Below are 23761 nucleotides of genomic sequence, written 5' to 3' on the forward strand. Positions count from 1 at the left end.
AGTGCGAATCAGTCCTTCCCTGCCCACCCCAGAGCAAGATACAGTTGGGAATCCACACCCCATCCCTCAAGCCTTAACACAGCAGATAAATTAGTGAACTCTTTTATAAAACATTGTACAGGGAAAATACATACATATATATAGAGCCAGTGCTGGCACTGGGGTGGGGTTCGCTTCTTTGACACAGGTAACCAGATCCTGGCCCATCAGGGTGCCCACCCACCCCTGTACTCTCTTTCCCTGAAGTGGTCATCCGCTATCCCCACACCCCAGTACCTTGGCTGGTTAGCACAAATCATAGAGGTCCATCATCGTGCCCCCAAAGGGAACTGCTTCCTGGCTGCCCCTACCAGCCTGCTCCTCTGAGGTGGGCACCCCCTGCCCTTCCTCCTTACCCAGGTAGCCTTCCTTGGCCTGGCCCCAGGAATTCGGCCCACCAAGACCTGAAGACAGAAGAAGATTGACCAAAGAATATTGTTTCCTGATATGTTGGTGACCATATATTATCTAAACCAGGACTTTTTTGAAAGTGGAAGGGGTTCTCACTCACTGGAAAACAGGCATAAACCCAGACTTCCCAGCAAAGTACAAATGGTCACCCTACTGATAGGGCTCCCCTGCTCTGAACTGGCCCAGTCCTGCCACTCTTGACTTTCCAAAACTCGTTCCATACTTGCAGCAAACTCCTCTCAGACCTCTATTTCCATCTCTGTCACCTTCTACTCTACAAGGCCTTCTGGCACCTTGGTTACACATTCTAAGGCCTCAGTAATATTGGAGACCTGTAGTATTGGGGTTGGGAGGGGTGATTGGGAATGATGCCCCTCCAAATCCCATACAGAACCTGGCCATGTAAGGCCTTTGGTGTCAAGCCCCAGGCTTTCTGGCTCCTTGGGCCCGATCCCCCAGATAGTGGCTGCCTGGGTCTGAATAGAAAAGCAAGCCTTAATCCTCTGTCTTTCATCCCAAACCTGCCACGTCTTCTCTCTCTAGGCCTTCCTGTAGCTCAGGGCCAGGGAGAAATGAACCATCAGTACCCCTATCCCCATCCTTGGTCAATGCAAAGCACTTTGTTCCACTACCTTCTCTACATGTTGTGTATGCATATTCCTGCTCACACCTCAATGTGGCTTCTATGCTAGGAACCCCAGGTGTCGCCTCTGGGAGTGGCAACTGGTGGACTGGTGGAGGCTGAGGAGGTCAACCTGTAGCACCCTGCACCCCCAATCCAGTCAGGGCTGGGCCTCAGCCCCTCATGAGGGCCTGACCCGCAATAACAGCCATCCCGATGGGCTCCCAATCTGAGCGAGTGCTCCAGCCCTTGCTTTTAGAACCTGCTCAGTAGGCCTGCTTGGAAAACTGCTTTCAATAAGCCTTGCTAAAGCAAGTAGTACCAGACAGTGAAAACTCAGGCTCCAGCTCCTTAAAGGTCCCTCCTCTCCTCCCTCCTTCCCCCTCCCACCCCCATCTGCAGACAGTCCACAGCCACACCAGTGCTTTGGGAAACAGAAGTTCAATCTTACTCTTCCTGGGGTCACTGCTTCACTCGTCCCCATCTGTCTTTGGGAAACAGACTCCTGTGTGTCTGAGTGAGGCTACTTAACACCTGCTGCGTCCCTCCCACCCCCCACAAAAACAAGTGCCTGGATCCGACCCCTTGGAGAGGAACTGAGAAAACCCTGGGCTCAGGATGGGGACTTCCGATGGGCCCCCGAGTAGGCATAGGAGATGGGATGGTGGGTCCCGGGCCTCACGGTGAATGTGTTGATGGAGCTTCCATAGTGGGGGTTGCTGTGGGGAGACCTGGTGGGGAGCAGGAGAGAGATGAGGTTAATATCTGGTTAACCAACACCGCTTCCATCTCCCCCAGGGCACAAGAGGAAGGATGTGGCTCAGTGCGATGGAGCTGCCCCACAAGCTCAGGGCTTATCCCCAGAGTGGGACCCCAGTACTGACTCACCAGACACAGGGCTTCCCTCCTGTCTAGGCCCTGATGCCAGAGTACATGCCTCATACCCTTCTGCTCAGAACCCGTCCCTCCTAGGCTGGCTCTGGACGCATCTCTGTGATGGGAAATCCCAGCACCTAAGGACCACTCAGGTCTCCCCCCACCCCACGCTGAGGCTCCAGGGAGTGGGAGAGAGGAGAGAGAAGAGGGAGCTGGTGGGGAAAGCAGGAGGAGGGGGAAAGAGAAAACAAAGGAGATAAGGAAGCAGATCAAGAAAGCGCCAAAGGCGCCCTTTCCAGGTGAAGTGTGCCTCCCTCCCCCTTCTCTCTGCCCTGAGAGCCAGAGGGGAGAAAACCAAATGTCCCAGACTGATGGCCGTGGCCTGGCCAGCTTCCCCGTGGTCCACGGGAGAGCCTCCCTCTCCCCTGGCTTCCCAGCCCAGGCTCCCGCCATCACCCTGGCCCCCAACTCACCTGCGGGTAGCCGGGGCGCAGCCGCAGTCGCCGTAGCTGCAACAGTTGCCGCCACCGCCACCGCCACCGCCGCCGCCGGGCGCTTTGTACTTGGCCTCTCCGCGGGGGGCGCCCTCCAGGGGCATATTCCGCGCGTGCAGGCCGGCGGGGGGCGCGCGGCCCGTCGAGCTGACGCGCCGCACCTCCGGGCCTCCGGGCGCTGCGAAGGGCCCTCTGGGCGGCGGCCCGAAGCAGCAAGGGGAGGTCGGGCTGCGGCCGGTGCCGCCCTGGGGCAGCCTGGGGCTGCGGGGGGTCTCCCCGAAGACGTACAGGCGCTTCTTGATAAGCGAACGGCCCACGCCCGAGAAACGGCCCAGGCCCCTGGCGGCCCCGGCGGGGCCCGCACTGGCGGAAAAGCGCGAGGAGCCGCGAGCGGGGCCCGCGTCCGCGAGCTGCCCCAAGTCTGAGAAGTTGTTCCGGGGAGGGGAGCCCCGGCGCCCCAGATACTGCAGGGAGCGGGGCGGGGGCTCGGGGTAATTGCTGAATTCTGGAGGCGGTGGGATGATCTCAAAGTTGAACTCATCCTCCCTCTTGTGGGAAGGAGGAGGGGAAGAGGAGGACTTGGGCAGCAGGCGGCCCTGGGGGAGGCTGGAGGGCGCTGGTCTTTCCCAGGCCACGGAGGGCCCCGTCTTTGTCCAGCTGTACCCCCGGCTGGGCTCCGTGCCCTCTGAGTCTCTGCGGGGCTGGGGCTTCCACTGACTGGGTACCTTGGGCTGTCCTGGTGAGGTTAGCTGGGGGTCCTTCTCAGTCTCCTTGGGTACCTTGGGGACTACTGTGAAGGAGCTGGGATGGCCGTCGTTGTAGAAGATGCTGTCAGAGGCTGCCGCGGGCTGGCTGTGGCCACAGAGACTCCCTGGCAGGGAGGACTGGCCCAGGGCAGCCCCTCTGGACCTCCCCTTCTGTGCCCTCTGCCTGGCTGCAAGGAGAAGAGCCATCGGGGAGCCCTGCTCCACCACCTCCCCTGTCACTGGATGCCTGAGGAGTTCCTCAGCAGGCTGGGCTGAGGCGGGGGGTTTGGCTGGCAGCCTTTGGGGCTCCTTCACCTCCACAGGCTCCCATGACCCTACAGCCTCTCCTCTGGACAGGGTGGGCATCACCACGGCCACATCTCTGCTGGGGCTGTTCTGGCTGCGATGGGGCTTATAGAGAAATGGCACCTCTTCTCGGCCAGGGGATATCTTTGGGGGGAGGGCTGGAGATGAGAGGGCTCCCTGTGTAGGTTTACTGGTCTCTGAGGAGCGCCCTTCTGCCTCTGGCTTGGAGGGCACTGCAAGTTCTTGATGTTCTGGCTTCTCCCACTGCCCAGCTGGGACTAGGTTCTTCTCTGCTATCAGTTGGGATGATGTGGTAGGCAGAGGTGTGGCCTTGAGTGGTGTGGCTGGCTCAGGTGTGGCCTTGGGTGGTGTGGCTGGTCCAGGTGTGGCTGGCTCAGGTGTGGCCTTGGGTGGTGTGGCTGGTCCAGGTGTGGCTGGCTCAGGTGTGGCCTTGGGTGGTGTGGCTGGTCCAGGTGTGGCTGGCTCAGGTGTGGCCCTGGGTGGTGTGGCTGGTCCAGGTGTGGCTGGCTCAGGTGTGGCCTTGGGTGGTATGGCTGGTCCAGGTGTGGCTGGCTCAGGTGTGGCCCTGGGTGGTATGGCTGGTCCAGGCGTGGCCTTGGACTGGAGTGGTGTGGTTGGCAGAGGGGTGGTGGATAGACGTGGCAGATTCTTGGCCACGGGCTTGGAGAATTTGCCGTTATCAGCCCTGTTTTCAAAGATTCTTACCCCTTCTAGCTGAGGTTTGGGAGGCAGAGACCCTCTGCTGGGCTTGGCTTCCTTCTCTGCTGATGAGGAAAGCTGGGCCTCCAACTTATTCCGGATCTGCCAGATGCTAGGAGTTGGTGAGTCTTGGGGGATGTAGTCCACAGGAGGGAGGGTCAGGCTGGTGGCAGCCTTCCTCTCTGGCTGGCTACAAAGACTCTCCTCAGGAACACTTGGAGGCGCCTCCTTCTCTGGCAGGCTTCGGGGCACCTCCTTCTCTGGCAGGCTTGGGGGCGCCTCCTTCTCTGGCAGGCTGGGGCCCTTCTGGCTCTCCTTTCCCTGAGAGGCTGCAGTTGGGCCTGGTCTATGACTGGCAAACCGGTCCTCTCTCCTTGAGCCACAGAGATAGGCTGACAGCTCATTCCGCAGCTTTGCCATCTGGCTGGGATCCCACCAGTCCACGGACTCTGAAGAGGCTGTGTCCTCCGGGCTGGTGGGGTCAAGTTTGGGTTTGGGAGCAGCAGAGCTGGACTTGGGTCTTTTCATAACCCCAGCCGGTGGAGGGGCTGCTTTCTCAGCAGATGGCAAAGGAGGGGAAGCTGGGGGCAGAGGGGGTGCTGGGGGAGGGAGTGGGGGTGGAGGAGTGGGCAGGGGAGGGGCTGGAGGTGGAGTCTCGGCTTGTTCACTTGTCCAGGCCTGGAACTGGCCCGGCCTCGGACTGGCTGGTGCCGTAGCCCTGGGCTCCTCGGGATGGTCTGGCTCAGTGGCCCTGTCGGGGTAGACCTGGGACGCGGGGCGGATGTGGAAGCTGGGAGGCAGTGGGAGTCGACTGGGGGCCTTCTTGGTGGCCTCTCCTTCCTCAGGAAGAGCCTCTTGTGCTTCCTGAGTGGAGATGGATGAAGTCCTGACTGGGGCTGGGGGAGGCACCTTGAGCGAGCTGGGGAAGGTGAGGTGGGTCTCCGGTCCCAGGAGGCTCCCCTTGGGCTCAGCAGGGCTCCTGGGGGGGCTGCCTCTGGGGGCTTCTGGCTGCCTGTCACTCAGCGCTACCTCTGATTTCCACTTGGTGACACCCGCAGCGGGTAAGGGGTCAGTCCCCGGTGTATGAGGAGACACTGGAGCTGGGGGAGCCGGGGTTGGCAAAAGGGGTAGGGGAGGCGCAGGGGGAATGAAGTCCGGAGGGGTGGGTGTGGACGGGGAGGAAAGGCGGGGTGTGGTGGATAGGGCCCCCATTACTGGGGGCAGAGGTGGAGCCATGCTGGGCGGGGACAGGGGTTCCTGCAGCAGCGGGGGAGGCGGGGGAGCTGTGGAAGGTGGAGGTGGTGGTGAGGGCTCCTCTTGAGGCTGTGGAGTGTCTGGGGGTGGTGCCGGGGCTGGGCCCGGCGGTGGCGGAGGGATGAGCAAGTCCTGGCCATAGTGCCCGGGCCTTAGGTCCCCCACAGAGCTGTATAATCGGAGGTTGCCATTGACGAGCTTGCTGGTGCCTGGAAGGAGGGAGAGGCAGAGATGAGAAGGGCGAGAAGGCAGCCGGGCTTGCCCATCTCTGAGTGCCCAGGGCAGGGCGGGGTGGGCTCCTGAGAGAGTAGCTGGCCGGTGTCGTGCCTTTCCTTTTGAACACCATGTGAGGAGCAGCCATGTCTCGAGTCTCCTGAGCTCTCCTGGGAGTGACCCTCTTCTTTCTAGGGACGGGCCCCTGCCTGTCCCTGGCACAGCCTCTGGAGCCTGTGCTAAATCTCCATAGGCTCCCGAGGCTCACCCTTCTCTGCTCCACTCACAATCCTGTATATAATCCCTTTACTAAACTCTCTTCGGTTAGGCCCTTCAAGTGCACCAAGTGTTTCTTACAGGTGCCTTGGCTGGTACAAAGCCAGAAAGGCCAGGGTTCAAATCCCGGCTCTTCCACTTACTAAATGTGTAACCTGAGACACACTCATTAACCTTGCTGAGCCTCAGTTTCATCATCTGAAAAATGGGAACGATGTCAGCACTTACCTCATAAAGCTGTTGTGAGGATTAAGCAAGAGAATTCATGTAAATGCAGGGCAAGAGCTTATCAGGTGCTAGGCCCATAGTAGGTGCTTAACGAACGGTAATTGCTTTGACGACTACCACCTGTGCTTACCTTTTCATTCAGCCATAAGACAGAGAAGGTGGCAGAGATAGGAAGTCATGGATGGGGGCAGGGGCCTGGAGACCTCAGTAAGGAAGGAAGTCTGGGTGAAAGTTTGGGAGGGAGAAATTTGCATGAGCACCTCCTGCTTTCTAAAGATCCTGAATCTACCAAGAACCCAGCTTTCCACCTCATAGAGAACTTCTGGAACAGATTCTGGACTGCAGGATGGATGGGGGTCTCTGGAAACGAGGTGACCTGGACGACCGAGGCACCAGAGATGCTGAGCCCCCCTGGCCCCAGCGGCTCACATCCCTCTCTTCTTGGCCCCAGTCCCTGCCCCCTCCCTATTGTCTGCAGGCCACCAGGATGCCCTGATTACTTCTCTCTGAGGGGCACCTGTCCTTCACCTCTCCTCCTCTCAATTTCTAGGGCAGAGAGAAACAAACCTGGGAATGTGCAGCTCTGAAGGGCTCCTCCCAGCTGTCTGACTTCAAAACAGAAGCCAGACCGAGAGTAGGGAGGGGGAAAACCAACACCCATTGAGCACACAAGTGTCAGGAGCTAGGACACAGCAGTAAAAGACAAACCAAAAAATAGTCAAAATACTGGCTCTCGTGGAGCTTGTGTTTTAATGGGACAATGAGACAGGCAATAAACATAATATATTAGTAAATTACTACCACATTAGGTGATGAGTAATATGGGGGAAACCCAGGAGGGGTGGGAGGGGTGCAATGTGAATAGGGTGGTCAGGGAAGACCTGGCTGAGAAGGTGACACTGGAGCAAAGAGGGAAAGAGGGAGGCGAGAGCTGTCAGGGCAGTGGGAACTGCAGCGCAAAGACCTGAGGGTGGAAATGTGCCTGGATATTGAAGGAGCAGCAAGGACACCGGGATGGCGGAGCAGCATGAGACGGGAAAGCCAGCAAGAGATGAGACCACGTAGGCCAGATTCTGGCGGTCCTGGCAAGAACCCTTCCACTGGGTGACAAGGGAAGTCACTGGCGGGTTTTGAGCAGGGTATGACAAGAAGTGACTTGCATCCCATCCAGTACTTAGTTTACTCTTCCAGAACTGGAATTGTCTTGCCCGTGGCTCATTGGAAGATACGGAGGTGCAAGGGGTTAAATGATTTGCCCCAGGGAGCGAAGCTAGTATGCAGGGGAGCTGGGACTCGAAGCCAGGTCTGCCTGACTCCGGGGTTCTCTCTACCAGTCACGCTGAACTTGTTCCTGCTCTGGCCTCGGCCCTCACCATCCTTCCCCCACTGGGCCTTAGCCAACCGTGGCTCTCCTCATCTCCCACCCACAACAGCCAGCAGCCAAGAGGCCTGGGGACTCCAGCTTTCTCACCAGCTGGGGAGGGGGGACCAGATGCTTGGGCTTAAGGAGGAAAAAAAGAAAGATGGACAAGCCCCAAGCTTAGGGTCCTCTTACCTGTCATTTGTTTGTCTGCAAAGTTGTCTGGGACAGAGGGGGTGGGCACAGCCAGTCCATGGTTCTCCTGGGCATCCTGAAAGAGAGCAGAACAGTTAGCGGACAGGGGAAGACAGATGGTTCTTAAATCGCTGCTCCGTGAGGCCATTTTACTGCTGGAAAATCCACAGTGATGGTTGCACAACCTTGTGAGTATACTAAAATATAAAAGGGCTCATTTAAAAGGGTGAATTTTATGATATAGTCAAGTCTTGTTATTCGCGGTAGTTAGGGTGTGTAAAGTTGCTGCGAACACTCAATTAGCAAAAACTGGATCAAAATGCCCGAGGGAAATACAGGGTTAGGTTCCTGTAAATGTTGGTCAAGGCACCTTCATCAGCTGATCAATACATAACTTTGTTTTATGCGTGTTTCTGTTTAAAGAGACCTTATTTAATATCTATTGTTGACTCACTGACACTGAACTCATGGCCAACAGCACCATAGCTCACACCTTCGGAGCTTACCTAACGCACGTATTTTCTCTGTAAAAGGCACCTCACCTAGCCTCCTCGCATGTAGGGATGTCAGACGGCACATCAGCCCTATGCTTGGGGACCATTTTAAATAGCAAAATCAACAAAAAAAGCAAAGAAATATGAAAAAATATGGCACTAAATAGAAAAGGATGCTTATTTACAGCATGAGGGCTGAAACAAGAAAGCAAAGTGTCTTGTTTGACCTCAGCAGGGCCCGTGTGCATCAGGTGACTCAAATTTTTCACTACTCTGCATAGGTCCAAAGCACCTTGAGTACTGATTTGGGGGGTTACAAACAAATTTTAGCAAGTAGGCGAATTTGCAGATACAGAATCCGCAAATAATGAGAATCAACTGTATATAAATTGTATCTCAGTTAGAACAGAACAAACAAAAAAATTCTGCATGACTCCCCAGGGGTGGCCCCAAGATAAAAAGCCAAACCCCTCAGCCTGGCCTCCTGTTCACGCTTAGTTTTCATTAGGTATTTACAGAAAAGTACCTAAGTAAAAAGTGGTGAACTGGAGTATGGACAGCACTGCAGATGCCCTTCTGATCTCTAAGCTTGGCAGACCATAATGCGTTTACACAGCTGTCGGTTTGTACATACTATTTTAGATTCTTTTTTTTCCCCCAAACACACATTTCCATATGTCAACAACGTCCACACACCTGTCCTTTGGAGGAGCTGTGGAGCATTTTATGGTCACTTTCAAGGTCCTCAACACCCTGGCCTCATCCTTTCCAGCCAATGTTTATTTCCACTCACCTGTTACAGCCATCCTGCATTCTAGCTGGACCAACTCCCTCTCCAGGATCCTTCCAACCCACACATCTGGTTCATGTTCATCCCTGATGCTGGGTGTTGGTCAGGCTGTGCTCCTCTTCCCACCCTCCATTTCTAACAATACCACCCATTACTCTGAGCTCTAAACATATGATCACCATCACGCCACTCTGTGAAGAAGCTATCCCCATTTGTCAGAGACCGCGGAGGCTCAGAAATGTTTGGTAAGTTGTCTATAGTCACATGACCAGCGCTGTCAAACCCAGGTCTGAGGAGCTCCCACCCCTGGGTATTTTGCTTCCCTAAAGTCTAAGTCTCTCATCCTGCAAGGATTCGCTGAGCCCCTCTAAAAAGATGGTAGCAGGGAAGGGGAAGCTGTGGAGCCAGACTGCCTGGATTTGAATTCCAGCCCTGCCAGCTACTAGCTGTATGACTGTGCCAGTGACGTAAACTCTCAGTTTCCCTGACTATGAAATTGTGATGAAAATAGAATTTACCTATTCTAGGGAAGCTGTGAGGATTAAGTGATGCAATACACAAAAAGCACTTAGCTCCTGGCATGTAGTGAAAGCCCAATAAATGTTAGCTCTTGTTGTTATTCCTAAGAAGCCATCCCTTGTCTGCACCAGCCCACAATGACCTGCCTGTTCAGAGCAACCCACAGCCAAGCCCCATAGGGAGGACTTCTGTTTGTTCTCTAGATATTCCCCCAGTTCCTCCAATAAGATGTGGTTGCTCCTTGGAGCCCAGGGACATGTTTTACACGAATCCCCCAAAGCAGGACACATAGTAAGCCAAGTTGTTATTCGCTGATGGGCTGATGGTGCCAACTCTCTAGACTTAATGGTTTAATATATAAGAAGGGGGATTCAAGGTAGGTGTTTCAGAAATATCCACAAGACCCTGGGTTACCAAGGGCAATCTCAGAATTACTCTCTGGCCATTTGAGGGCAACAAACAACCCATCTTCTTATTCTTAAAGAATTCTGGGGACTTCCCTGGTGTCGCAGTGGTTAAGAATCCGCCTGCCAATGCAGGGGACACAGGTTCGGGCCCTGGTCCGGGAAGATCCCACATGCCACAGAGCAACTAAGCCCGTGTGCCACAACTACTGAGCCTGAGCTCTAGAGCCCGCAGGCCACAACTACTGAGCCCGCACACCATAACTACTGAAGCCACAGCCACTCCCGGCACTGTTGCCACAGAGCAGCCCTTGCTCAGTGCCTGGGGTAGAGCCCAGCCCTGGCCCTGCCAGATGGGGCATTCCCCATGGAACTGGGCCTCAGGCCTTCTGCGTCCCCACACCTGGACAACACCCAGAAGCTAAGATCACTGGTCACCTCACACACCTCACAGAGGGGTGCAAGCCAGCTCCCCAGCTCAGTCAAGCAGCCCTTTAAAATCCCTCACAGCCTCATATATTGAAAAGTCACCCAGCAATGATTAGCTCCAGGGAGGCTGGGGGCGGAAGTGCCATTCCAAGACTATTTATATATATTTTCTTCCTTATACTTGTCTCTATTTTCAGTTCTTAACAATGAATTTCTGTTTCCTTCATAATTTAAAAAAGCACACAGTACATAGTTGTTTTTTTTTTTTTTAATTCTTGTAATCAAGAAGAAAGAGCATGGATTTTATAGGCAGGCAGACCAGATTGGCAATTTTTTTTTTTTTTTTTGACCAGACCGCGCGGCATGTGGGATCTTAGTTCCCGCACTGGGGATCAAACCTGTGCCCCCTGCACTGGAAATGTAGAGTTTTAACCACTGGACATCCAGGGAAGTCCCCAGATTGGCAATCTTAATTTAACTCCATCATCTCAAAGACAGAATCGGACCAGTGCTCAGGAAGTGTGCCCCTCTCTCACCTTTTGAGGCTCAGTTTTCTCATCTGTAAGATGGGGTTGATCCCACCCCCCTTAGGTTTGTTGTGACACCCCACACCTAAAGACATCCTGCAGAGAAGCACTCAAGGAAGGGCATTTCCCTGGGCTCCTGGCCCTCAGGCCCTAACAAGGCTCAGTAGGTGAGCAGTGGCCTGAGTCCATGGACACTCTGCCTGGGCACAGCTCCCGGGATGTGTCTGCCCGGCTGGACCTGAAGAGATACATGGGTGCTTCCCCGTAGTCAGGGTCAGGTAGCCGGGAATCTCCTACTACCCTTTCAACCACAGACATTTCAGAGTTGAAGAGAAGGAGGAAGGAAAGAAGGAAGGAGGAAGGGAGGAAAGCATTCACTATTCAGGATGAGGTTGTCTCCCCTTTAATGTTACAGGGGGTCAGAGCCCACTGCTAGCCCCCTGCTGCACCACCAAGGGCTCAGGGGACAGCCTTACCCCACCGATGGGCCCAGCCCTGCCCCCTTGGCCTCCCTGGGCCTGGGACACACACATCCTCATGCCTGGGATTCCTCAGAACCCAGGCAACCCCCAAGGGTGGGTCACCAGGGGCTTGGCCAATGGGCCACACACGGTTGACCTTGGACACAGGCCAGCTCGGTGCCTTAGTGACACATTGTGGAATGCAAACTTCCTCACCAGATTCCTCCAGTAGCCTGGCTGGGGCACCTCAGGGTGAGGTGTGGAGCTGCAGGGGGTGAGGGAGATGACCCTGAGTCAGAGTCAGAGCCAGGCACGGCTGGGGACACTGCTGTAGGCTGGGGGAGCAGGGGGACAGGCCCCCAGAGTGAGAGCCACAGGAAACCCGTCCAGGCACCCAACGTCCCCAGCTGGGTAAAGCCCAGCCGGTTAGTTGTTTCCTGGCTTTGTGGGGCAGCGTGAGGGTACGGAGTGTGTTCCCCACACAGCAGCTTCTCTGAAGCTGGGAACCAGTGAGCATTAAAAAAAAGAGCCCCATTACTTCCCCGCCCTGCCCTCCACCCTCTGCCACAGCTCATACCCCCTTCCTGGGGAACAGAGAATTCCACCAACAAGGCCGTCTTCCTCTGGACCAGCCTGCCATCCCAGAATTGCTCTTAGACCCTCGTTTCAGGGTCCTGCCCTGGACTCTGAGCTACAGAGGGCCCTGCTCTGGTTCCCTTTAGGGCAAGGAGTCCATGGGATCAAAGGGACATGCCCTAAGAGCCCACAACACCCTGTTCTTGACCCTGCTCCAGGCACCAAGGTCCCTAGAATCCCCCATTTAAGTGGCCCTGAGCCCATTTCTAGAGCTTCTTTCCCAGTCAGTCCTTCTGAGGGCAGCCCAAGCTGGAGGTGCACATCCCTGAGCCCAAGGGGTGGCCATGTGTGGATAAGGGTGTGGGTGGAGCTTTGGAGGTTCAGGCTGAGACCTCCACCATGGAGGAGGAGCCAGGTGGGCAGAGGCGCGGGTGGCTACGGTGGGGAGAGGGTGCTCCATCCGTACACTGGCTGCAAGCTTCTGACACCCACCCCCCAGGAATGCATGGAGCTGCCCCCGACAGCCCTCCCAGCTAACGTCAGCCACGCAAATCACTCGAAAGCCAATAAGGACTGCCCTTCCCAGCTCACCCTAAGGAGCTCAAACCCCAACCCCAAAGGGAGCCTGGGCCTTGAGTTCAGAGATGAGCTCCCACGGTGGGGGATGGAGTGGAAAAGTGGGAAGGAGAAATCCAGCTGACTCGGGCTGCATCTTTGCGTTTCACAGAGGGCAGGGTCCAGAACAGTCAGGCTTCCTGCCCGGAACCCAGGCTGACACCTCCCCAGGCACCGCCAGGCCTGCCTGACTCAGAGGGTGGGGTGACCCAGGGAGCTCTCACCGCCTGGGGCAGCTCAGGGGACCTGTCCAGCCAGTTTCCCCATATTTGCCACATTGGCATTTAATTTTTAATTCCTCATATGCATCGCCCTGGAGATGGCTGGGTTCAGACTAGGGTAGGGCAAGAGGCAGCCCCAGAGAAAAGTACGACCTTCCTTCCACCAGTTGTTCCACCAGCTCAGCTCTCAAAAGCTAGGGACAGGCTCTGGCTTGAGCTCTGGGCTGGGCTCCCCCTTGGAGGTAGAAGAAAGTGGGGAGAAAGGATCCTTCCATGACTCAGCCCAGGCCCACATGGTGTAGACAGGACTGGATTGAGAGGAGGAGACCTGGGCTTGGGTCCTATCTCCACCTCCACTGAGCTGTGTGGCCTGGGCAGGACCGTCCCCTCCCTGGGCGTCAGTTTTCTCATCCTGATGAGCACTAAGGTCCGCCCCTACCCCAGCTCTGAAGTTTGTGATTCTAATCCAGTTCCTCGGACCTTGCAGAGCAGGAAGTGGGGTGGCCCTGGTGACTGAAGCATGTCCTTTTCAGAGGGCCTGGAGTCTCTGGGGGGCTCCAGAGAGCTGACCCCACCTCCTGCCCCTCCATTAGCAAGTTATTTTAACACAGAAGGTCACAGCTGAGGAGACCCTAGTGGACCATCCAGTATAACCCCCGCTGGTGGGTGAGGAGCCAGAGGCCCTGGGAGAGGAAGGCCTGGCCCTCAGCCACCCTGCAGCCCAGTGGCAGAGCAGGCACTGGTGCCAGCTACCTGAGGATCAATCCAGATCCCATCCCAGTCACTGAGGGATCCCAAGGTCCTCTTCATAATTGGCCTTTGGCTGCTGGCTGCCTGGAAAAGTATTTCTTCGTTCTCTGCACTTTTACCTCAAACAGGGCAAGGAAGCTCCAGGAAGGGGCCAGAAGCACCTGCTGTGGCCCTTCTCCGCCTCATCTTGCCCTCCCCTCTCGCACCAGTCCCTCTGCGGGCTCCTGAGAGGTACTGACAGCGACAGTGCTCCCAGAAGACAGTCCGGCCCGGACGGCGCTCAAGGAAGAGCATAGGCCTGTCATGGGCATCGCCGCCTTGAGCCTCCCCTGCCCCAGGGTGGCCTGGCCTGGGAGGTGCCCCCTGAGTATGGGAAGGGAGGAGAGGGAGGGGCAAGGCCCAGCTGGTTAGGACAGTGTCAGGCAGGGCTTGGCCTCGACCCAGCTCCGCACCCCTGCCCCAACTCGGTGGGGCTGGGGGCCAGGGTGTGTGCATGTGTGTCTGTGTGTGAACCCACAGTTCTGTTCTCCTGCCTCTCATTCTCCCGGCCTCCTGCCCCTGCTAGAAGAAAGCAAAGGACCCAGCCCAGAGCCTAAGGGAGAGGAGTCAGACTCCCCTCAACCCAGGAGCCAGTGATGAAGGATATTGGGGCTGCTTTGTATCTTACGACCTGAGTCAGGAGTAAAACATGTCCCCGGGATACGGGCCACCATGCCCAGGGTTCCTACTCTTAAGATGCATCATAGGTGGGCTTCCAGGGGCCTGAGATCCCTCTGCTGGAATTGTAAGCAAAATTACATGTACATGGCTCATAGCCTCATCATGCTCTCAAAGGGATCTATGACCCTACAGAGGCAAAAGCCCTGGTGCCCAGAAAGCCCTGGCTGCCAGGCAGGGGCTCAGAGAGGCAGACACGGGAGATGCAGGCGGTGCTGCGGGCTGGTGCAGGGAGGGAAGAAAAAAAGCTTCTAGGCCGTGGGTGGAGGGGAAGATAGGATGGCCTGAATAGAACTCGGACCCTGGAGCCTGGCTACAAATCCCAGCTCTGCCACTTATGAGCTGCCTGTCCTTAAGCAAGTTAGTGCCCTGTCCTGTGCTTCAGTTTCTCTACCGGTAAAATGGGGATTCACAGCAGCATCTTCCCAAGAGGGTGGCTCCAATGACTCTGTTAACATATGCGAGGCACTTGGGATGGTGCCTGACGCACAGAAAGTGTCCCCCATGTGTCAGCCACTATCTCATGGCCCTGCCACTGGCTAGGACCACACAAGCCACCCAGCCGGCACCGACGGCATGGAATGACCTTCCCTTTCTGGGTTCAGTTCCTGCCAGTGTAAAGTGTGGCTGGTGTGGACCCGACGAGGCCCCTTTCAGTTGTGGGTTCACAGTGCATTCATTCCCTCACCCTCATCAGTGAGGGGCCGTGAGTTTGGTGGCGAGAAGCCCCATCTCCTGGGACTGGGTCTGAGGCTTGCCCGGAAGGACTGCTCCCAAGCCAGTACCAGCCAGCAGTCCCTAACCCTGTGCAGCGCCCCCCAGTCATGCTCGGCTTGGCCCAGACCAGATCCAAACCAGAGGACCCAAGCCAGAAAGGAGGAGAGCAGAAAGGCAGGGACCTGCACTGATCACTGAAGGGGCCCAAAGTGGGTGGGTGGGTGGGTGGGAGCAGGGATACAGGATGCCGGCCCATCAGAAGAAACTCAGCTGTGCTGCATTAACCCTTTACTTGTTGGTGCAGAACTCAGGGAGGAGCCAGGACAGCAAGAGCCACTCAAGAGGAAACAGCCATTTATTTAAATACTTTAACAACCAGAACAGGTACTGGTGTGTCAGCTCTGGGCACCCACCACTGTAATTCTGAGTATGTGTGCTGGGAGTAGGTGAAGGGAGAGAATCGAATTCACCTCCAGCAACAGAAAATCTCAAAATTATTTCATCTGCATGTATGGGTGCGATAACCCTGTAACAGTTTTATGCATCTCTGGAAACAAAGTTAGGGGTGGACTCATTTGCTTTATACCTTTTTGTTGATGGTGGTGTACTCTCTCTATTCGTCTGTGATGTCCGTGAATTGCTTTTGTAAGCAGAAAATAAATTACTTAAAGTTGTATTCCCAGAGGTCTGTGTGCTCAGCCCTCCACATACAGGCCTTGGGGTCGCGGCAAGGAGACTGTAAGACTCAGTCCCTCTCACAAAGAATCTCGGGGTCTGGTTGGTGAGCTTGGACAACCCAGAAAAAATCGGTGGTGGTGCAAGGGAGATGGTTGTGCTAGGCAGTGCTGGACAGAACTTGTGGGTGCCCCAGACTGAGGCATGGGGTGCCATGAGGTCTAACAGGCCCCTGAGAACTCAGACCAGGATTAGGTGCCTTGTCAGTCGAGGTATGGGATGCTGTGACCCCAGTGACTGTATTGTCTCAACCGGGACCCAGGTCTCACAACCTGGAACCTGGAGTTTATGAGGCTGACAGTTTAGGCTCTAAATCTGGGCTGTCGCATACGGTAGCCACTGGCCACAAGTGGCTATTGAGCCCTTGAAATGTTGCTAGTCAGAAGTCAGATGTGTGTTCTAAGTGTGGCACACCAGATTTTGAAGACTTAGTATGAAAGAAAGAATGTAAACTGTCTCAGTAGTATTTTCTACATTGATTAAATGTTGAAATGATCATCTTTGGACTAATTTTACCTATTTCTTTTTCATGTAGCTACTAGAAATTATAAAATTACACATGAGGCTCACATTATACTTCTACTGGATGGCGCTGGTCTAGGCTGTCCCTGAAAACCCAGTCACAGAGCAGTTGTTTTGAGTGTCTTTCCCTTTAGAGAACAAAAGCCCAACCACAGACTCCAGAAGGGAGTTTTTGGTTTCTGGCAATTTCAGATCCACAAACAAATCGGTCCCAAATGCCCTTCTCCCAAGGGTCACTGCTATTTGACCTGCGAGACAGTTCAGGTGCCACCTCTTCCAGGAAGCTTTCCTTGATCACCACCCTGTAGCTGGATTGGCTACTCCTGCTCTTGCCTATGTTCTAATAGTCTGCTTACTGATTCATCCCCTGCACTGGGCAGGGAGTTCCTTGAGCAATGCTGGCTCAATCATCTCTGAATCCCAGCATCCAATGCAGGGCCTAGCACAGAGCAGTCAGCCATTGGTGATTGTGGAATATGAATCCTGCTGAGCTGGAGGTACCCACTGCTGCATTGCCTCTGCATGCAACTTCCCCATAACCTCTCCTTAGGTTTCGACTTGGAGGAGCTGACACCCCTAATCCCATCCTTCCTGCCATGAGCCATGCCTCCTCCCAGTAGCCACCCTGGGTTGGCATCAGGAAGGAAGGGAATGGACAGAGAGTGAGGCTGATGACCACTCGGGCCAGGGCAGGTGGGGCTCCCTCCTCTATGACAGCCAAGGTGGCCCATCCAGAGCAGACCCACAGACCTCAGGGCAGAACAGTACTCACCAGTGGAAGAAAGGTCAGCAGGGGCCGGACTCTTGGCCGAGCTTTCAGCGTGGCAGTTCCTGACTCACTCACTGTGTCAAATCGGTTGTCTCCATAATAGATCCCATCTAGAGGAGACAAGTGAGGGGAGACCATGAGCTGGAGATCAAAGGCACAGGGGCCAATGGAGTTTAATCAGGAAAACTGAGTTTAATCAGGCCCCGCAGTGGCCCCTGCTGGACCCAGCCCAGCACCTCTTATATAACAAGATCCTACGGGTGGGGCGTGTGCTTTTGGGACCAAGTGAAGCAGGATTGGGAGGGACTCCAGGGGCGGTTTCTTGGGGTCTCCTGAGGCTTTCAGCCACCAGCAGTCCTCTCTCTCCTCATCCACCCCATACAGGTCCTGAGCCTTCACTCCCACAAGCCCCTCCTTCTGGGGCCCTGAGAACTTGAGCAAGGCCCCAGCTAAAGCTTATCTCTGAGAGAGGGAGGAAAACAAGCTGGCTTTTCGCTTGAGTGTTTGAATTTCTAATCTGGAACAAGCAGAGCAGATTAGGCCGCCCAGTGGCCCAGCATCCACCTTCTGGACTCCTCTAACCCAAGATTTCTTTAGCTCCCAAACCATCAATGGTTGGGGGCATGGCTCCATCTGATGCGCCCTTGAGGACAGAGCAGAAATAGGATGGTAGGGTCCACCTGACTTAGTACAAATCCCAGCTCTGCCACTGACTCGCCATGTGGCTTAACCTCTCTGGGCCTCAGTTTTCCCATCTGTACAACGGGAACAATGACAGTGCCAGCAAATGTGGTCCCATCCTCTGTAGGAAGACAATACAGGACCTTTCTCTTCCTCTAGTTGCTGGACCTGTGCTCTGGGCTGTTTCTACAGTAGTGGGAACTATTGTAGAACATTTTCTCAACCAATCTCCCTCATGATTCTTAACACACATTGATGAGATTTCACACACTGTCACCTCTGAGAGGCAGGGGTCACTGTGGACCTCCTACTACATGGGCCATGAGCAAGGAGGGCTTTCTCCATTTACCAGGGCCGAGGGACTTCCTCTTCCTCTATAGCCAGAGGGGAAAGAGGAGAAAGGTCAAAATTCCAACTAACCAGAATCCTACTAACTGGAACAATGGATGAATGGTGGTTACTTTGCCTCTTGCACATGACTTTAGGAGAAAAGTGCAAGAGTTTAAAGATTCCCACATAGAGGGCCTTGACTGTGACATGGAGGCTCCGGGGAGCACCCCAGAAATGGGACACAGAGTCCTTTATGTGCTGCCCTACCTGGCAGAGAGTCGGCTGGCACATTCCAGATTCTCCACCTCTCAAAGGGGCCAAAATGATGAGTTTTCCCCATGTCCCCGGAAATTCTAGTTCCCAGCGCTGCCCCGTCCCGTCCCGTACACTCTGGGCAAACACGGTTCCCCAGTGGTGGCTGCCAGGCTCCATGCCTAAGGCTGGAGACCAAGATGCCAGAGGGTGGGTGGGGAGGGAGAGGGGGGTTGTAAGAGTGCAGATTTGGCACAGTTAGAAACAAGAAAAGTAGAAATAACTGGACACCCCCAACAGCTACCACTAAAACCCACCCAATTCTCACTGGCTTCTAAGCGTCTGTGTGTTGACACCAGGATTTCCTGGGACATTCTCTAGACAGTGCTGTTTTGATCACCAAGACGTTATACTGGGGGTGGGGTGGGGACTAACACAGGCATGCTTCTAAGCCGACCTTCTCTCTCATTATTTTATTTAATCTCTGCACCAGTGTTGGGGTCTAGGGAGCATCCTTTCTGCAGCTGAGTTACCACAATATGAATAGTTACTCTTATTGTGTGCCTAGGAGTTTTAGAAGCAAGCAATCTGGCAGGTTGATCACTATAATAGCAGTAATAATATAAGACTAGGTAGAATTTATTGAACACTTGTAATGGGCCAGGCACCCTTCTAAGCATCTTATACATTATTAATTCATCTAATTCTCAAAACAGCCCCTTGCAATTGGTATGATCACCATCCCCATTTTACAGATGAGAAAACTGAGGCACAGAGAGAGATCTAATAAGTTGCCCAAAGCCTCAGAGTAAGCGGTGAAGCCGGGGTCTCTGCTCCAGGGCTGGCCTCTGAACCACTATACTGTATACACTGCTCCCAAAGTGGGGAATCCTGATCTCACGATTTATAGGATGTGGATGGGAGGATGGGGGTGTGAGGGGCAGGGGTGCTATTGGAGGGTATGGGAGGCTTGGCTGTAGCCAAGAAGCAGTGCTGGGGAGGGGTGGGAGGTGAAGCAGCTTGCCCAAGGCCCACACAGGTTAGGGCAGAGCCAGATCTGAGCCGGGGCCATCTGACCCCCACATGCACCCACTCTACACACCTCACAGATTCCATGACTCAGCCTTGATTCTGAGCCACTGTTGTCTCAGTTGGTTTGTGGTTGTTTTGAGCAGGGGAGCCCTTTCTAAGAATACGATTGTTCTCTGGAATACCTGTGGAAGGCAAGCAGCTGTGGTAGAGACAGAAGTGGAAGGCCTGGGTGGCTCCCTCCCAAGGGGGCACCTCTTGGAAATGCAATTTGATTCCCCCATTCTAAGAGGTGTGGCTGGGAGTCGGGGAAGGAAATGTGATGAGAGAAGCAGAGTCAAAGCGGTGTGATGTGAGAAAGACTCGGCTGGCCACTGCTGTCTTTGAATATGGAAGGGGCCACGAGCCAGGGAGTGCAGGCAGCCTCTAGAAGCTGGAAAAGGCGAGAAAACATTCTTCCATAGAACCTCCAGAAAAGAACACAGTGATGCTGACACTTTCATTTTAGCCCAGTGAGATCAGTGTCAGACTTCTGACCTACAGAACTCTAAGGTAATAAATGTATGTTATTTCAAGGAAAAAAAAAAAAGAGGTGTGTCTAGAACCTGACAGACTTTCCCTGGGCCCCTCATACCTGGGCTCAGTTCCCAGTTGGTCAAGGCACACCAGCACGTGAGGCACGTGTGGCTACTACCATAAGCGGGGTCCCCCAAGAGTTCAAGGTCAGGGCTGGGGCTTTCTGAGCCTCACAGTCAAGGTCCAAAACTAAACAGAAAGACAGTAGAGTCCAACCTTGGGGCTTTTCCTGTGGAAGTAAATGAATGCTGCTAGGATCAGTGTCAGGGACACTAGAATGGGCCTTCCTGGGAAGCAGCCCCCTTCTCAACTGAAGAGATTAAAGGAGGGCCTCTTGAGGAAGGAATGGACAGTGAGGAGGTGAAGCCAGAGACAGACAGGAGGCTGGACAACTCTACCCACGGTGGGGAAGCCACTGGGAGGTGGGTGGCCCTTTGCCCTCTTGTCAGGGAGAGCTCTGAGTCTGCATCCTTGGGGCTGCCCTCTTTGCCGATGGGGAGACTGAGGCCCAGAACGGATGGGGCTGGTCCAAGGTCTCAGAGCAGTGGTGGTGGTGCCAGGGCTCAAACGGGGTCCCCAACTTGCAGGGCTGGGCTCCAGGCACAAATAATGGGGTGCCTTACACATGGCGCGTGGCTTGCTGCCTCTCCCCGAACAGGCTGACCTGGTTCTCTCAGTCTGGGGCAGGGCGTGTGTGTGTGTGTGTGTGTGTGTGTGTGTGTGTGTGTGTGTGTGTGTGTGTGTGTGTGTGTGTGTGAAGTGGAGGGGGGAACAGCCAGCTTTAGGGGAGCTGAGGGCTGGGCACAAGCGGCTGCCTCACTTCCAGCCCTTCCTTTCTCCTTCTCCCCAAAAGGAGGAACCTCTCATTGGGTCTTTGGCATTCGTTTACTTACAAAGGTCAGGGTTGAAAGCCTGATAAAATGCTCTTCTTCCCCCAGCCCGAAAGCTGCCCATGGATCTCCATGGAGGCTGAGCTCTGGGACAGTTATTTAGCTCTTTCCCCAGATCCTAGACAGGTCCAAACTAGAGAGGAAATGAATGATAAAAATGTAACTGTCTGACACCTGATACGCCATATTACGAGCTGGGCACCATTTTAAGTGCTCTTTACATCCCCCTTCACAAACCTGTGCGGGGCTTCCCTGGTGGCGCAGTGGTTAAGAATCTGTCTGCCAATGCAGGGGACACGGGTTCGAGCCGTCGTCCGGGAAGATCCCACATGCCGTGGAGCAACAAAGCCCATGAGCCACAACTACTGAGCCTGCGCTCTAGAGCCCACGAGCCACAACTACTGAGCCCATGTGCCACATCTACTGAAGCCCACATGCTCTAGAGCCCATGCTGCGCAACAAGCCACCACAATGAGAAGCCCGTGCACCGCAACGAAGACCTAACGCAGCCAATAAATATATACATAAATACATAAAATTGTTTAAAAAAAAAACCTGTGCGGGAGGTACTCTTATTATCCTCATTTGGCAGATGAGGAAACTGAGGCTCAGAGAGGTTAAGTCCCCTGCCGAAGTTCCCACAGCTGGTGAGTAAAAGGGGCCAGGATTCAAGCCCAGGCAACCTGACTCTAGAATCCAATTCCCTCTGGTCACAGCCAGGACAGCAAGGAAATCACACAGGGATTCAGCATCTCTTTCCTTGGTCTCCTGTTCTTCCAGAGTGAGACTGGAAAGTTGGTGAGGTCTAGAGGAGACAAATGCATCTCGGCATCAGATCTGGGGTCACACCCCAGCTCCTCCATGTAGCACCTGAGGACTCAGGCTGGGTTTCCCCACCCGTCAAATGGGGATCATTTGGGGAGAAGCCTCCCAAAATCAAGGGAGACAAAAAAGCTAGCAGAGGTGAGAGGAAGGCTGGGGTAATGGTGTGGGGTCCCAAATTGCCAGGAGCCCCCAAATGGCCCCAGGAGCACTGGCCACAGATCTCATCGAATTCCAGGTGCTTAAAAGCGGTGGTGTTCTAGCTTGGGAGAGTTTGCTACCTTGACCAGCGTAACCCAGACCCCAAAACAGACCCTCACCTCTACTCCACTGAAGTGGGTCATCTGATCCTTGGCCACTAGGGGGAGCCCAGCCTTTCAGGGATGCAGCAGGGGGCCCCAGGTGAATGTAACCCACAAATGGCTGATGAGGCCCTTCCTTGCTAATTAACAGGGCCACATGACAGGAACCTGAAAAGGCTGGTCTGTCCCAGCAAGCCCCAGCAGGTCTGACCTGGTGCGCAGGAGAGAGGCCTTTGTCCAAGCGCAGAGGGAACTCCAAAGATGGCACTGGGCTGGGCTGGAGCCACAGAGTGCGGGGGCGGGGGGGGGGGGGCGGGCACAATGGGAGGAGCCTTGGGGCTGGGGACTGGAGTGGGGCAGAAGTGCAGCAGATAGGCCCTAGGCTAGGACACGCTACCCAAAGTATGGCCTGTAGACCTGCCGGACTTCACCTGGGAACTTCTCAAAGTGCATCTGAATCTGATCTTAACAAGGTCCCGGGTGACTGGATGCACTTTAATTTTTGAGCTGCCTTGAGCTGAAATGCCTTTGAGTCATTCAACCTATCTGAGCCTCTGAGTGTTTCCTCAATTGAGAAAACATAGTTTTTAGTATAGTGCCTGTTTCAATAAATAACTGATAATAATAATGATGATATTATTGTTATTAATTTATTGGCTGGAAGAGAAAGGGCACCCTGTAGCCAGTCTGCAGTGGTCAAGGGAGGGCCTGGCTTTCTGAGCTGAACTACAGGAACAAGAGGAGCTTATATAATGGGGCAGTAGAGAGGGTGTGTGTGTGTGTCTGTGTGTCTGTGTGTCTGTGTCTGTGTGTGTGTGTGTGTATTGAGCTGCAAGCAAACCACAGCACACCTCCAGGGGACAGGAGTAAACAAAAATCTCCTTCACACCCCTGCCATGCACAGGTCAGCTTTCCTTTCGGTAGGCTGGTGCCAGCCTGTCCCTGACCAGAAATATGTGCTCAGTCCCTGGGGTTCATGGCTTTCTACCTGTTAGCCTGGCCTGAGACACCAGGTCAGGGGACCCCAGGAGCAGGAATACCAGAACCAGTAGCCACCTTAGGGAGTACTGGGGCTCTCCTGGATAAGGAGCTGGGATAGTCCCTATACATTTATTTAGAACTGCAAAAAGTCCTCAGGGGAATGAGAATGGCCCAGCTCCATCTGGGGAAGGAAACCCCAGGATTCTCAAATATTCCCAATAAAAGAATCACCCAGGAGCTGGTGAAAGTCCAGAATCTGGGTCCTAGTCCAGTGATTCTGACTTCATGTACCCCAGGTGGGCCCCCTGGAATCTGCATTTTAAATAAGTGTTCTAGGTGGTTGGGAGGAAGGTGATTTACATTTTGGAGGAAAAGAAGGAAGGGCCCCCAGCAATCAGGGCATCCTATTGGTGGGGTGGGGTGGTGGTAGATAAAGAAGCTTGGCTCAACTAATCCAAGAGGCAAGGGAGGAGTCCTGAGTGACTGGCAGCCTTGTCTCAGGCTGCAGCAAGTCCCTTATCCTGAGATTTGTAAAGATCCACATCTTTGCTTTCTCAAGTACTTTAAAAGCAATTGTGCAGCCTTTTAAGACCCTTGTGTGGGCTCGCAGGAGGCTTAATTAGGATTGCAATGGCATTAAGTGAAGGCCTTCTAATAGTTACTGGATAAATGTTAGGGAAATCCTGTAAAGAAAAATTTACCTGTCACCACCTTCATATGACTGTTTGCATTTTACCTGCTGCACCCAGCCTACCCTTGTGCAAACAGATTTTTACATGACTGTAGCCACAAAGCAAGTGCTTACTCCTTAATTCCCTTACACACTCCCATACTGATTCTTCCCCCTCCATCCTACCGGCTATTCTCCAAGGGCTGGATACCACCAGCATCTCAGAGAATGTCACAGACTCA

The 23761-nt window shown here is 54.3% G+C and overlaps 1 protein-coding gene across 1 annotated transcript in view; it reads right to left on the reverse strand.

The window, feature by feature from the left end:
- Positions 1-23761, reverse strand: part of LOC309813221 (uncharacterized protein C6orf132) — a 27004-nt gene continuing 3243 nt past the window's right edge. The window contains exons 2-5 of the mRNA XM_082637832.1: positions 16990-17096; positions 7741-7816; positions 2422-5677; positions 1-1803 (exon numbers count right to left, since the gene is read on the reverse strand). Coding sequence (XP_082493958.1) covers positions 1686-1803; positions 2422-5677; positions 7741-7816; positions 16990-17096 — 3557 coding nt within the window. The 3' untranslated portion in view covers positions 1-1685. The remainder of the gene's footprint in view (positions 1804-2421; positions 5678-7740; positions 7817-16989; positions 17097-23761) is intronic.

The sequence above is a fragment of the Mesoplodon mirus genome (genome assembly GCF_964341445.2).
Source record: "Mesoplodon mirus genome assembly, chromosome: 12".
NCBI classification, from domain to species: domain Eukaryota; kingdom Metazoa; phylum Chordata; class Mammalia; order Artiodactyla; family Ziphiidae; genus Mesoplodon; species Mesoplodon mirus.